At 33.4% G+C, this 15,774-nt stretch overlaps 1 protein-coding gene across 1 annotated transcript in view; it reads left to right on the forward strand.

Annotated features, from left to right (window-relative positions):
* Window positions 1–15,774, forward strand: part of ADGB (androglobin) — a 68,976-nt gene that overhangs the window by 22,328 nt on the left and 30,874 nt on the right. The window contains exons 12-18 of the mRNA XM_065731814.1: window positions 14–104; window positions 1,694–1,838; window positions 4,936–4,966; window positions 9,666–9,834; window positions 10,771–10,834; window positions 12,286–12,388; window positions 13,620–13,767. Coding sequence (XP_065587886.1) covers window positions 14–104; window positions 1,694–1,838; window positions 4,936–4,966; window positions 9,666–9,834; window positions 10,771–10,834; window positions 12,286–12,388; window positions 13,620–13,767 — 751 coding nt within the window. The remainder of the gene's footprint in view (window positions 1–13; window positions 105–1,693; window positions 1,839–4,935; window positions 4,967–9,665; window positions 9,835–10,770; window positions 10,835–12,285; window positions 12,389–13,619; window positions 13,768–15,774) is intronic.

Below are 15,774 nucleotides of genomic sequence, written 5' to 3' on the forward strand. Positions count from 1 at the left end.
TTTGTTTTTCCAGATCCTGTGTTAGAGAAACCTGAACATTACATTGAGATTGCCAGTCTATTTTTAAATTACAAATTCAATCCTATTAAAATACCCAACAATATGTAAGTATTCAGTATTTTTATAAGCAACATCACATTGCTAGCAAGTTTTGCTGTGAAAATATATATGCAATTTCCCTTAAATACAGCTGTAGGTAATCTGAATAAACCACATATTTGACAGGTTCTGCATTTCAGTCATAGTGATTGGTTGTGTTGATACTACATCAGGTAGATTATTTTTGAAGAGCAGTGCATGACCACTGCAGAAATGACTTCGAATAATTATGAAATATTGTTTTTCTGATTCAGATGCTTTTTGCTGGTTAAAATACAGTAAATCATTTGTTTGTAGGAGTGAATGCATATATAAATATTCTAAGCAATATCTGTAAATGCCTTATTGAAAGAATCACAGAACTGTAGGGGTTCGAAGGGACTTCTAGAGATCATGAAGTCCACCCCCCTGCAATAGCAGCTCCCTAGCCCAGGTAGCACAGGTAGGCGTCCAGGCGGGTCTGGAACATCTCCAGAGAAGGAGACTCCACCACCTCTCTGTGCAGCTGTGCCACTGCTCCGTCACTGCACTGGGAAGAAGTTCCCACACACATTTGTGCAGAACTTCCTATGCTTCAGTTTGTGGTCATTTCCCCTTGTCCTGTCGCCACACACTGCTAAGGATGGGGAGTAATAATTAAGATGATGTAATATTTGCATGCTATTTGCATTTATTTTTCATATGTAATGAATTCCTTTATGATAGTCTATCTATACCATTTTGTCAAGGATGATTTATTAAATAGTCTAAGTTTCCATGACAGTTAGCTAGATTAGTCTCCTGTGATATAATTAAGGTTAGTAACAAAAATGTGTAGCAGAAATTAGCATTTTGTTCAAGTAATATAGCTACCTAAATGTGATAAGGGACTTTTATACATAACTGAGACTGAACTTGTTTTTTATCTCTTGCATTTATTTTAATAATGTTTTCTGAAGCTCAAAAGGGAGATAATTGTGACAATGTTACTGTTAAGGATCCCCATCTATAATTGTATCAATCCTTAAGAAAGGAGTTAGGTAATGCAAACATTTGTCTCCGTTCTTCATTGCTGGCACAATGCAATTACATCTAGTTACCATGTTTGCACTGTTGTTTTGATCTCACTTTGCAAGTTTGCTTAACAGGGAAAGATTTATGTGTTCTTCTGTGTTTCTGTATTTTAGTTTTACTTCTGCCTCCACTGAACTCAGAGGCAGAATTTCTTTTTACTATAGCCAGAGTTGGCTTTACATGCGTTTCAAACTTTTTTTTTTGCCCTATCTCTTTAATTGTTTTACTTTCTACGAGCCATAGAAATTCATTCATTTCTAGTATTATCATCTGTTGTTCATCAACTGGCATAAAACAAAACAACTGTTTTGTTTTGGTGAAGATTAGTTCAGAGGGCAACAGTTCAGGTCTTACAAACACATAGCAAGCCAGTAATTATAAGGAATATATTCATATGTACATTTTGTGCTGTCCTATTAATTGATCAAAGTAAAGGAAATAGAAATTATTTTGACAAAATTCTGTTAAAATTTCAGAACTCATAACTAATTTTCTTTTAAATAAATGGATTAAAATGTTTGAACTTTCTTTTGTTATTTAGCTCCTTCACACAGTCTATCATCCAAAAAGGATTTCGTTCGATGACCCATCTCCCTTCTGTCACTGAAAGCGATGAAAATATAGATGACAGTAATGTGGAAGTGAATCAAAGTGGAAGATGCTCAAGTGCAGAAGATTATTCTCAGGTAATAATTTAATTTCCCTTTTTTTTCCCCCTTTCCCTTTTAGCCTTGTTTTATATTGCAAAAGATATTGAAAGAAGAAACAGACGATACTTGATTCTTAAATATAGGTTTAAAAAGACATCTTTGTAAGCTTCCCCACCCCACCCTGCCGTATTTCAGTAAGTTTCCTCTTTGTTCAAGTTTCTAATTTTATTGATGCATGAGAAATCTTTTACTAACACTTTTCATTTAAAAGTCTCTTTTTTTAAATCATTTATTATTTACATCCTAGAAGTAATATTGCTAGTAGGATATTTTGATTTTGCTCTTTGAAAAAAATTTGATGGAAAAGTCTTAACGAGAGTCATATCTTCATAAATAAATGTTCGATTCATGGATTAATATTAGGATTATACTATTTCTGCTAGGTGAAGGATTGCATGTGGCTACTTGAAAAATGTAAAGTTTGTAAATGCATGCCTTAAAATCATATCCTCATTTGATTCTTGATTGAAAGCCACATTCCTCCAAAAAGGTTCACCAGGTAAGGGCAGAATGCTCAGCACTGCTTGCCAGGTGCCCCCACAGAGGAAAATGTCAGTCACTAAGGATTAAGCCCTAGTTTTCTATGACAGGTAACATTAATCTTATCTAGTATCAATGAGATGTTACTAGAATTACTTTTGGCAAATGTGACCACTACTTTTTGTTGTCATTTTTGTTTTAAATTGGTTCGTACCTTGTTCTTTACATATGCTACCAAAGACTGTTTTTAAGTAAGCCCCCAACGCTCCCTACCCGTGTTTACCACTGTTACTCCTGTCTGCATTTATTTTCTTTCCCAAGTATTGCTGTTACATTTAAAATGATTACAGTATAGAAAATTGATTAAAGACTCTATTAAAAAATGACCATCCAAAGTTCTATATAAGGCAAAACAACATCAAAATGCTGATCTTTACAATCTTGTAGAAAAGATGACTGAATTATTTTAATGTGTCTGCAATCCTTTTCTATAAACAAATTGGTTAAGTGTAAATGGGGATAATATTTCCAAAATTTATTTAATGTACAGTGACTTGGTGTATAGAGTTACATAATGTGTTTGAAGACCCTAGACGCACTATTGAAAATAGTGTTAAGTATCTTCAAAGACAAAACTTAATTAAATTTGGTAAAATCTGAAGTAAAAGGAAAATCTTTTGCTATATAATTTGGAAGTACCCATTTACATGTTTCCGTTTCAGAGTATATTATAATGTAATTTTTGTATTTCAGATCTGAAACTCATTTCTTTTTACATTGTTCTGTATCCATTGTGTGTGTATAAAATTTACAAGTATGTGGATATATTTTTTAGGTATTTATTAGTTAAAAATAAGACAATGCTGTAGTGAAGAACTCTTTGCAGTAGAATGTTTTTGACTACTCTGCATTTTGTGCATATTTTAGAAACAATATATTTAATCATACTTCATGTCCTTTTTAAAGTGTTTTTAATAATTGCAACTTACAGAAACCATTACAAAAGCAGCAGGATAAAAAGATTCTGTAAGTAGTATTATAATTACTGGTTGGGTTACTTCTGTCTTTATAGCTGAACACATACAGATTTAGTTAACTGTAGAGTAATAGACATCTATGTGCTGGAGACATAGAAATAATTCAGAATGTCACTTTGATTTTCTCCTCTTTTCCTGGAGTTAAGAGCCATTCTGATTGTAGAAAGCTGGTCTGTCATAGTAGGATGTGCAAACATTGAAATTCAAGGGCAAGTAAGAGAATACATGAAAGATACTGATAAAAAAGGAATGGTAAAAAAAACATGAACATGATTTAGTCTGAGGGCAATCTGATTCAGAAATGAAATGTAAGAAGTTATGAGCAGCTAATTAACTTGTTCTTGAACCTTACCTTTGCCTTGATTTAAATCTCATCTGAAAAACGCTGAGCCTATTAATAGCTGTGGTATGTAGGTAGGACTGCATTTGAACTGATGAAAAAAGAGAACAAAGTTTTTAACTTGCAGAATAATCTTCTTTGTTTCCCATCTTGAATAGTTTAATTTTAAAAAAAAACTTTATATCTCTAGGAGACTCATTATTGGAGTTTTCTTTTTCTAGTTCTGTAACTCGAAATGGCAATATACATATAAATAATTGTGTATTTGGCTAGAAAAAGCAAATCCTGAAAGAGCAACTTAGATATCCTCAAATCATTAGGTTATTGCCACCTTGTAGAATTTTGTATTGTTTTATACTGAGCATTAATAACTTTGTTTTCAGATTTAAGCAGGAGAACACCGTGTTTATCTAGATGCTTAGTGCTACCATACTCAATGTTAGCACCTCTGCCACAGATAAAAATGAGCATAGATGAGGATTTTGAGTGGGGGGAAAGATGACAATGCTTGTTAAGTGGAGAACTAGGATAAAAAGATGCTTGAAGTTTGTAACAGAACTTCTAGGCTTCAGTATTTTTCTTTCCAATGGTAAAGTTAGTCCAGTTAACTCACTGATAGCTTAGTGCAAAGTAGACTTTCCAAAGGCAAGCTAACTGGATTTCAACTTCAGTCATGTTAATTCAGGTCTTCTGGCTGGCAGTGGCCAGAGTAAAGTTGTTTGCAAACAAACAAATAATCAAAAATTGTGGATAGTTTTTTTAATTTATGCTACTGGTACAAAAGCAAAAATGCTGTAACAATCAAGCAATGGTGTTACAATTGACAGTTGGATATGCTTGCACAACAAGAAATTCTTGTTGGAAGAGACCTTCATATACTTTCCAAGAATGAAAACAAAATAGAATAGAATCTTATCTGGAATAGATATTATTTCTTAGAACATAACTTATTGTCTAAGAATAGTAATGTCTGTTAATAATAGTATAATAATAATAATAGCATAGGAGTAGGAATGTGGAACATCTTTTGACCCAGAATGCAGATCACATGTATGTCTCTAGAAAAATATACCTTCTGCCTTTCATTTTCCTTTTTCTGTAGAGATAATATACTAGCTCATTTATTACAGCTCAGGATGAACTGTTGCAAAAAAGAAAATATTTTCTTTAGAAATATAATGCAAAATTATAATCCATTTTTCTTTTACTAATATAGGAGCAGCATAAAACAGAGAGGCCCACTGGAGGTAAATGTTTCTGAAATTTATATTCATATTTTTGCTATTTCCATATTGTTGATTTAAATGTTAAACTTCATGTTAAGAATATGATCAGGTTTAAGTATTTATGGGTTTGGGTCTTAAAGACGTCAGAGAATGGATATAACTGCAGTGTGGAGTCTTCATATTGGTATTTAAAAAATCCCTAACTTCCTGGAATATTTTGAAAAAATCACAGTTTTCACATTAAAGTGTTATTCTCAAGTAAAATATATTGGGGTTTGTACACAGAGTTCTGATTCTGAACAGTGTTAACTATTTTTGTTATGCTTTTCTCTGAAACAAAATACAAGAAGAACGGACAACTGCAATTTTAATAAACATTACATTTTTATGTTTTTAAGCTGTTTGGGTTTGAAGTGTGTGCAGATGGAAAATAATAGAAAACATGTTCAGTACAGGCAAAGATTATTTTAACATCATACTTTTAATGTCTTTTTTGACTTCTTTATAATATTTTTATATTTCAAGTAAAAAGAAACAAGACAGGATAATCTCACTGTATCTAAATTTTATAAATTAATGAGATGGAAATATTATCCTTCAGTTATTGACTCATAGCTTGGTACCTGTTCTAGTCCAGCCCAAAACCCAATAGGAATATAGTTCAAGTTGGCTTCTTGAAGCCTGCCATGTATATGCTGGCATGTTGAACTGTTTCTCTAGCTGTCATTGTTCTAAAATTGGCGCATCTTGGTATCCAGACAGCTACATTTTCTGTTTACTTGAAAGTGTACTCAGGAAATGCCCCTTGAAGAAAAAGTTACTAACTAGTGTACAGATTGGTTCTAGAATAATAGTATGATATGCTTCTATAATGTCATCTATAGTATCATTCAAAATGTCTCTATATACTTTTGTTGCATCAGAATCAGTGAACACGTGGGTCACTGAGGATTTTTATCAACTGATCCAACATAAAGTAAATTTGGGCAAACTTTCCTTTCTCTCCAAGGGTCATCCAACTCATTGAGACATTGCCCAGTCACTAGATACATTATTGGAAATGTAGTAGGAATGTGCATGTGAGAGATGTAAAGTGCATAATTACATGACGCTCTTTTTTGACCATTTGCTGGTCTTTGATGTTGCATTTCATATTCCTTTTTCACGCTCTTGGTTAACCTCAATTAGTATAGGAAGCTCATTGAGATGCTACTAATGTATGGCACCTCTTTGTGTATGCTGATCTTTTTTTCAGAATCAATGTGCTTTTCGAGGTCATGTGATAAGGATAACTTAGTGTCAATTTGTAATTTATGAAGAATGAAGAACTTGAGTTTACTCATCAATTGCAATGTATATGCCTCTAGTTCCCAATAAAATTGTTCTAATTGTGTCCCTAATGCAAGCATTTACATTTGCATAAATATCACTGCTCTGTGTTTATACAGTTTAGATTTCTTATACCAAATCTCATCATATCCAGTTTTACTAATTAATATCAGCATGACATCAAATCAGCTACTTCCCTGAAATCTGACTATTATAACTATTGCATTTCATTATCTAAAAGTCTCCAAAAAATCATCAAAAAAAATCATACACTCTGAAAAATCCCTAGTCTGACATATATTCTACCTGGAACAATTTTGCCTTCCAGTTAATCATCTGTTTACCCCCTTTGCCTATGTTTGGCATTTGTTTTGTTGAACTAGATAATCTGTAGCTGGTCATTTCACTTTTCACATTTTCTTTGAAATAAATGCCTATCTTCAAAGTCATGCTAGAAAATCTAATGGTATCTTAAATACTGTTATGATGGATTTGATATTTCTTGTGCTATTTTTTAATTTCTGTTATAGAAATTAGCTACAATCTTAATATTCAATGTTTTAAGTTCTTGTAGTTTCTATTGTAACTGGGAAAATTCTGTTTTTGTGCATATATTCCTGTAAGCCAGCTTGTCTATCCATTTTTACTGAAAACTGGTGCTGAGGAATTGTTTTCAAATTAGAAGCATTTTGAACATTTTCATTGCAATGTAGGATTTTCCTGTGCTTTTTCTTTTGCTTGGCTAGCGGTCCTTTTAATTCATTGTGTGTTCTCTTGAACTAGCCTATGACCATAAAGATCTACATTCAAATTGTACAATAATTAAGGTTGGAAAAGGATGTGATCATCTAATCCAACTGTCCACCTGCCTCCAAGATTACCCACAAATTCATGTCCCTTAGTACCACACCTATACTTTTCTTGAACATCTCCAGGGACGGTGGCTCGACCACCTCCCTCGTCAGCGTATTCCAGTTCCTGACAACTCTTTTGGAGAAGGATTTTTTCTCCAAATATCCAACTTGAACCTCCCCTGGAGGAACCCCTGGAGATCATTCCCTCTCAACCTATCAAAATATATATATATATATATATGTATATAAAGCACAGGTAGAGATACTGAATAATTGTTAGCATCCAAAACTGTAGTCAATTTGAGGGATATTGCTTTCCATTTAAGTACCTCAGTTAAAATCCAGGGCTTGGAAAATAATGGGCATTTATTGAAAGCAGTGACAATTGACTGCCTTAAATATGTGTCTTTCTGATTTCTTAAGAACTTTCTCTAATAATTTTTCATGAAGTACATCTTTTTTCTTGACATAAAATTAAGGATTTATGTGATAAACTATGCTCATCTGAGTTTGCTTGCTACTCTTTTCTCTTTTAGGATTAATTATTTGAGCTTTTATGGCGGTTTGCTCTTAGTTGTTCATCTGTTTTGGTTTGTTTCTTTTTGTTTGTTTCTTTCAATTTATGTTTTATTATTACTTCTGTATCTGAATGTTTTACCTTACTCAAGTTACATTTTTTTTTCATTGGATCCTGATTGTTACATTAATTTTTGTTGTTAGAGTCCTAAGAAGTAAAAAGTTATTGAATTTGAATGTGCTCTACCCTTTTCTAAGGCTTTATAATATGCTTATTTTATATCCCTCTGTATTTGATTAGTATTTACATTTGTTCAAGGAATAAATTATATTATAATTACAGGCAATTAGTTGCTGAAATTATCTTCCATATGTCAGTCTTAAAATACTAATTTGTACAGAGCAGCTCTTCAGATTTGCCTCAAATGTACTTACGGCTTTATTCCAGAAATCACATCTTCAATATATCACCTCATGTTTGCTTTTTCTTATATTTGGAAGTACCCCTTCTTGCACGCAAGTCTTTCGAACAGTTCTTGTAATTGTGTTTCTGTATGACTCCAGGAAACTCTAAACAGCTTTATCTTTGGTATATGTAGATAAAAATAGAAAAGATATGTTTTTTGATGAAATTCTCTCACAGGATTCTCAGTGCTTAGTCAAAGAGGAGTGGGGAAAATTCAGCCATTTCATTGAAAGTGGTTTGTTTTCCTTCAGCTGCCATTGGAAGATTGTTCCCTGTAGCCTCAGTCTGCATAAATGATCAACATTTTATCTATTGACCTTTAACTAAGGTGGAATGTATATTCTACTTGAAAGAAGCAGAAATTTATTGACCCAGCTGATCTTGAACAATGTCTATCGATAGTACTCTAGTCCCTGTGTTCAGAATTTACGAAGAGGAGCAGCACTGAAATGCGTGAAATATTGTTATAGTCTGGTGATCCCCTTTCCATAGTCTCTTTGACAGGCAGATTTATAAGACAAATTCTGGTTATTTCACTAGAAGCCTGAAAACCATGTTACATAAATCTCTAGAAAAGCCTATGTTTTACTGCTTTCAGGGCAGTTTCCCAGGAAAGGGAGAAAAAAGGGACTTCACCACATTTCCTTCCATTATATTTCTTTCAGTTCTTGACAAAGTTGCAAAATAATTACAGCCATGTACTTCTTGTAAGATTATTAGTTATCCAGCAGATTGCTATGTCTCAGTGAACATGAAATATTAAAGAGCATATTTAAGTATAAATTATACATTTTTCTAATTAGCTTTTTTCTTTGTCATGTGGATGTGTTTGGATATTAACGCAGCTTTTTCCTTATTATTCTGAGTTAACAGCTGTTATGTTTGAACTGTTGTATTCTACTATTCTCAGCTGCTCTGGGTTATCCTTAAAACTTATTGGAGAAGATTGAGTAAATTCTCTAACAGTTCACATGAGTTTCCCAGAGTAAAGGCAGAGCTTGTGAAATTACATTCTAACTTAAAATACTATTAATTTATTACAAAATGTGTATATGTGATATTCTGTGGAGATATTTTGGTGTGATTCTGTCAATAGTTCTGATTTTCCTACAGGAAAATTAATATAATATTGTTGAAATTAATTTCAGCTGATTTATGTGAGTAGCATCAGAGGGATTCTGAGTCTAAGCAGCAAGGATAGACCTTTGTCTTCTGTGGGTTTGTAGAAATTACAATGCCACACTAGGTTTTCACTGAATAGAAGCATTGGATTCTTTATTTCTTACATGCTCATATTAAAGCTTCCAGTGCACAGTTCCATATATAGTGAGACAGAATACTTAAGATATTTTAGATGGAAGCGACAAAACTCAATACTGAATTGTTTTAGTCATCTTTTGACCTTTCTAGGTTAATGTTACAGTTATTATTTTATACTTTATAATGTATGGAAAATATCTTGGTGATTTTAGGATAATTTATTACATCAGAATGATTTTACTTTAATGTGTGTGTTGTCAATGAATAGAATCTGTGAGTCTTCTTATCTCTGCAGAAGAATTGTGTGAGAATTTTAGTTCTAATGCAAAACAAATGTCAGAAACAGCGGATACTGCTATGAACAGCCAGGCAGAGGATGAATCAAAGGAAGAAATCAAGTCAGGAAAATCTTCTGTTTCCAAGGAAACCTGGATTAGCACTGAGGACTTCTGTGTTTGTTTCCAGTAAGGAACAGAAGTTTTATGTTTTATTTCTTACAATATACAGTCTAAAAATGATAAAATATGAAAAGTGTCTGTATTTAAACCCGTATCATCTCAGCAGATCTTTTCTGTATAATTTTCCTACCTTTCAGGCTAGTTTCAAGTCTTCTCTTCAGACCCTGTCCCTACTGACAGTGAAACTGTAGGTGCAGCACCAGGCTGCTTTGCATGTGCCCTCTAGAGTACTGTGAAGAGCACAACTGTCTGCTACACAAAGCATATGCCACACTGTGATTTGGGTGGAAGACCGCAGGTCATGACACATAGCAATTAAGATGCTCCTATGTCTTAGCCACTGATCGACCAAACTTTGTGACTGAACATTACTACAGAGCAATAAAGATCATTAAATTTTCTACATTTGCTCCAAAATGAAAACTTCATATTCTCCCACCAAGCTAAAAATCTGTTATTTCAAAAATCATGTAGTTTACTCAATATTTATGTATTTCAGATATGATTTGTAGGCTAAAACAATGTTTCTAAAAGTAAGCAAACAACAGAAAATTGAGGACAGCAATTAATGAACTTTATAAAAGAGTGCTTCCTTACAGTGACACTTCATAATTAACTTATACTAGTAGCATTTAGGCATGAAAATTATTGAAAAATACTTATTACAACTTAAAGATCATAGGTTAACAAGAAAAATCAGTGGCCTGATCTCCAACGCACCACTGTAGAAGAGAAGCAAAAGTATATATTAATATCAGCTGAAGATGAACTTCTATTTCTCTGTAGATGAACTGTATTCACCTTTAATGAAACTAGAAATTCAGAACCATTTTTAAGGAATAGCTTTAAGTAACTTCTGGAAGATTATAATGCATCTACTAATTAAAATCAAAAACTTATAATGGAAGAGACATTTTTCTGAACTTTTCTTTTTCTTTTCAGGAACCTGTATGTTTTTCATAAGCCACATACATATGCTTATAACTACCACAAGTCAGATTTTAAGGTATATAAGTACTGAATTTTTATGTACTTTTTTTCTTTTCATTAAAACTTTATGTAATTAAATAATATATATATCCTAAATGCCGTTGTTACATTGCATATAACTGCTATCAAAAGTAATACTTTGTTAGGATTATTACAGGTTATCTTCTCTAGCAAATACCTGGAAGCATTTCACTGTGTTTAAATCAAGAAAAAAGTATGTTATGAATTGCCATTGCAGCATTAATCTAAAAATATGGAGTATGCAAATAATCAAATTTGGTGCAGAGAGTATATATTACACTGAACTGCATTTCCATCTTTTTTCTTGAGTAAAATCTGTCCTATAACAATTACATTCAATGACAATTCAGCTCCAGAATCCCTAAAATTCTCTTTCTCCATCTGGCACCTAACACCCAAATAAGAAGTCTGTTTAGCTTAGCCCTCTACTTTCTCTGTACGTGTTAGTTCCTACAATGATACATATGAGGTTCTATTGTGGAGTATTTCTAATCCCCTTAGTTGCTTAAAATTACAGTATATTTTTAAACCTTCCACTAGTTTCTATTGTCAGAAGGTTATTCAACATGCATGAATATCCTGTTCTAGCTTCAGTTTCACACTGTAACTGTAGTGTTATTGTAGAGTACTGAAGCACAAACTCTAGGCATGATTTTAATGTAAAATTCTACACTGAGAAGGTTAACTACATGGATTATGCTTTGTAACTATAGTATACCTACAATTTCACACCTCTCTATTTAAAATCACATAAGAAATTTTATGAAACGTCTCATGATATACTTTTCCAAACCCTAATTAACCTGAAGACTATGTGACACTGCATGCTGTTGTGCTCAAACATCCTTAATCACCCTTTGCTGTAATACTATTTTATGTTCTTACATTTATATGCTTGAGTTTTATAAACTAACAGGCAAATTCTGTATCAGAGTTATAAAAGAACTCTAATATTTTATGCTAATAAAGAAATAGTAATAGCATTCCTGGATTAAGCACCAATAATATGATTATATAACTCTAAGAAAATGTAACACGTGTTAAAACAGATCTGTAGCAAAGAAGTTCATTCACCTTCAGACTTTGAAGAATTTCTAGGAACAGCAGTTATTCTATGATTTTTGATATTTGCATAGGAATTACATATTACATTTGAGAAAAATACTGCCTCAAGAAGAAAAAACATTGAGGCCTAATTAGTCATGTTACAAATTAACAGACTTAACTGTCATTAGCTAGCGTCAAGAAGCTGCATCACAAAAGAAACTTTGGTCTTCTGTTAAATGCTTTTTGGCAAATAGAACAACTGAGGTACATATGAAAAAAAACACCTGAAAGTAGATTAATTCTACTAGCATGAGTAATTCTAGTCCTGCTCTGTTGTTGTGTGGTCACACAGACAACATTCAATAAAAATTTAAAATGAACTACTCTTCCTCTATGCAGTCTACTAATGATCGAGTCCTCTATTATTTACTTGTGGACAGTCTGACGCCTGTTGAAATCCTGGTCAGCTTTTCTGCTCTAGTATGCTGGGAAGACACTGGAGGTAAGGCTAATGCTGAAAAGTGCTTATTCATAGCTTCACAGAATGGCTTCAGTTGGAAAAGACCTTGAAGATCTTCCATTCCAACCCCCTACTGTGGGCAGGGCTGTCACTTACCAGATCAGGCTGCCCAGGGCCTCATCCAACCTGGCCTTGAGCACTCCCAGGGATGGGACATCCACAGCCTCTCTGGGCAACCTGTTCTAGTACCACCCACTGATTAAGTGAACTTTTCCTGGTAATCAATTTAAACCCCTGTTTTTAAGTTTATAACCATTCCCCCTTATGCTATCACTATAAGACTATGGAAAAAGTTGGTCCACATCCTCGTGGTAAGCTCCCTTTAAGTACTCTAAAGCTTCAATGAGGTCTCCACAGAGACTTCTCTCTCCCAAACCAAAGAAGCCCAACCTTTCATCGCAGGAGAGGTGCTCAAGCACTTTGGTCACCTTTGTGGCCTTTTTCTGGACCCACTTCACCAGCTCCACATCTTTTTGTGTGCTGGGGGTCCCAATCCTGGACACAGTATTCCAGATGGGGTCTCACAAGGGCAGAGCAGAGAAGGAGAAACATCCCCCTCATCATCATGCTGGCTGCCCTTCTTTTGATGCAACTCGGGGTACAGTTGGATTTCCAGGCTGCAAGTCCATACTTTAAAGTCTACGCTGTTGTGTTTCGCTGTGGAGTATTGTTACAGTTTGACAGTTTATCATTAAATAGGCAAACAGATTCTTGGAAAATCATTAGAAGTTCAGGCAATATTTTATTGTTAGTTCAAACTGGAAGGCTAATGTTTTCATGAAAGGATCTCCTTATTTGTTTACTGTGGTTTGCTGCGTGTGTTTCATCAATATCTTTATGGTATGCATTTCCTTGTGTTTCTTATTTGTCCTTTTTCATTCCTGAAGCTAATTTATGTCTGAACCAGTCAAAATGCACTAAAGTCAGCAGTATTACTTGTTGAGTTGATTTTTGAACTGATTTTTAAACCAATGCTCTTATGTATATTTAAAGAGAGATTATTACAAGATCCAGAAACTTGGGTATACAATTTGAATATATATTTGATTATATCAGTGGAATACAAACAGTAGCATACAGTAATGCTATTGGTTGTTATGGCAATAGGTCCATACAAATTCTTATTTATGATAATTTCATTATTATATTCTATACCCCACCTCTTTTTTTTTTTTAATTTTCCTTTCCTCTTTTTTCTTTGCTCTGATTATAGCTGCTAAGCAAGAAGTATTCCATTCTAGTATTCCAAAGGCACTACTGAAGGTTGAACACTTTTCTTGGAAATGTCTGACTCCAGGGGAACTTGTATTAAAGATGCATACATATGCAACAAAAGCTACTGTGTTATATCTCCCTGTTGGGTACGTATGCGGCTTCACTCCTGAAGGCTCTTTTTTATTTAGGGATTGAGATGAACCTTTACTTTTCACAGTAACTAAGATTTTTTTTTTCTAAAAAATAAGTTTTTGTTTATATCTCTTTGATAGATAAGATTTGGTAAAACTGCAAAATTGCTATGAATTTAAAATAATTACCAAAACTTCTATTAAAATTTTTGATTTGCAGATTGCAATTTCGCGATTCTGTGATTTTTTTTGGCTCTTGTTTAAGAGTAATTAGCAAGAAAAAAAATCTCTTAAAAATATAGAAATCATCACAGATTACAAATTCTTCTTAACATTATTTCTAACAGAAGAAAAATAAAAAGAAATAGGATTTCTAGTGTACTCAATGTATTGAGTGCAGAGCATTCCAGATTTTAAAATAAATAAATAAATGGCAAGTGCCTTCAATATTTGTTAATTTCTGGAAATTGTTCAAATGGAAAATGACATGGTTTTAGAGTGCACTAAGCATATAGTTGCTGTCTTTACTTTTTTGGAAACCAGAGTCACGCACTAGTTTAATCTCAAAAAATGTCTCAAAAATTTATTTAGTTAACAATGAAATGAACTTTCAGCCTGTCTATTTTTTCTAAGGTATAAATTAATATTGCTCTTGATGTTCACAGTTCAAGAAAATGTACTTTAGAAAATTCACTCAGTATGTCTGTCTAACGTTTTAAATGTCTTGAAAATGAAACAATATAATGTTGAGCTTCAAATGAGCAGGTAAAGAAAGAAAATTCCATGATACTAGCATGTCGCTAGTAAAATAAGCTATTTACCAGAGCCCTCTAATGGTCTAAATTCAGACTAAATATGGAAAGGATGTTATTCTGATTATAGGTCGGTTCTATCAGGTACACATATCTCTTTGGAATAGTTTCTGATATTTGCACTTCCTAGTTCTCTACAGAAACGATAAAATGTATATCCTTTTGCACCTGCAAATTTCAAAACTACAAGCTTCCCACCTTTGATCCTCTTTACTCTTGACAAGGCCAGCAGGCTTTCGTTAAGCTTTAATTTATAGCAGATATAAGACACCAATAGGCTTATTGACCACTCTCCCATTTTATATCAAATGAGCTATTACTTGTTCAGCCCAGAAAGTATTTTCTTCCTTCTGCTTTTTCATTTACTGGGAAGTGTCTTATATTTCACTTTCAGTTGGATGTAATGAAAATGTAGATTAGATCAATATGGGGGTGAGCAATTTCTTAGTCTTGCTGCTGTACTTTGTGTAATATAATGTTGCAGTTACTACGTACTTGTCTAAATGCCATTCTGACAATGACAGAAAAGATTTTGAAGCTTTGCTATTTGATGTCAGCAGCCTCCTCAGGTATTTCAGAGGAACTGCAGGAAGTTAGTTACTGGAGAGAAGAGTTTGAGATCCCTGTGTTGTGTAATCATAGCTAGGAATTGTTTCTTTTGCAATTGAAGTGTGCTGTAGGGTGTGACAAGGTAAAGTACATGTTAATAGCACATACTGAGTTCCTGTTGTTTGCCACCTGAGTAGGCTACTATTGGATGGTTTGGCCCACAGCTGCCATATGAAGTAATCATACTGAAACATTAACCAGACAAGTATGTGTTAAATTTTTCTGATAGGTGTCTCTGTGAACACAGAAATTGTGCTCTAAGTTATTCATTCGACCAGAGCACCTAGCTTCCTTTAGAAGTTTTCTAGTGTACAAGTGTAGATAATTGACCTGAAGGTTTTCGGTTTGTATCCATCTGAAATACTGGGATTACTCATTCTGCTGCAGAAAAAGTAAAATCTAAATAAAAACAAATTGAATAGTGACTTTTCTGATTTTGCCTGTTTGTCTACATCTGGAAGTTTTTGCAAAACAAGGAGTGGGGAATACAAGATTTGGAGTGTGAGAAAATCTGGGAAAAGGATATCCTTTTTAACAGATGTTGGTATGAAAATCTTAAGCATAACTGTGAATTAACAACAACGAAAAAGGTTATTTTTAA

Source organism: Cyrtonyx montezumae, unplaced genomic scaffold (genome assembly GCF_038088225.1).
Source record: "Cyrtonyx montezumae isolate F1298 unplaced genomic scaffold, pur_monq_1.0 scaffold_0, whole genome shotgun sequence".
Lineage (NCBI taxonomy): Eukaryota > Metazoa > Chordata > Aves > Galliformes > Odontophoridae > Cyrtonyx > Cyrtonyx montezumae.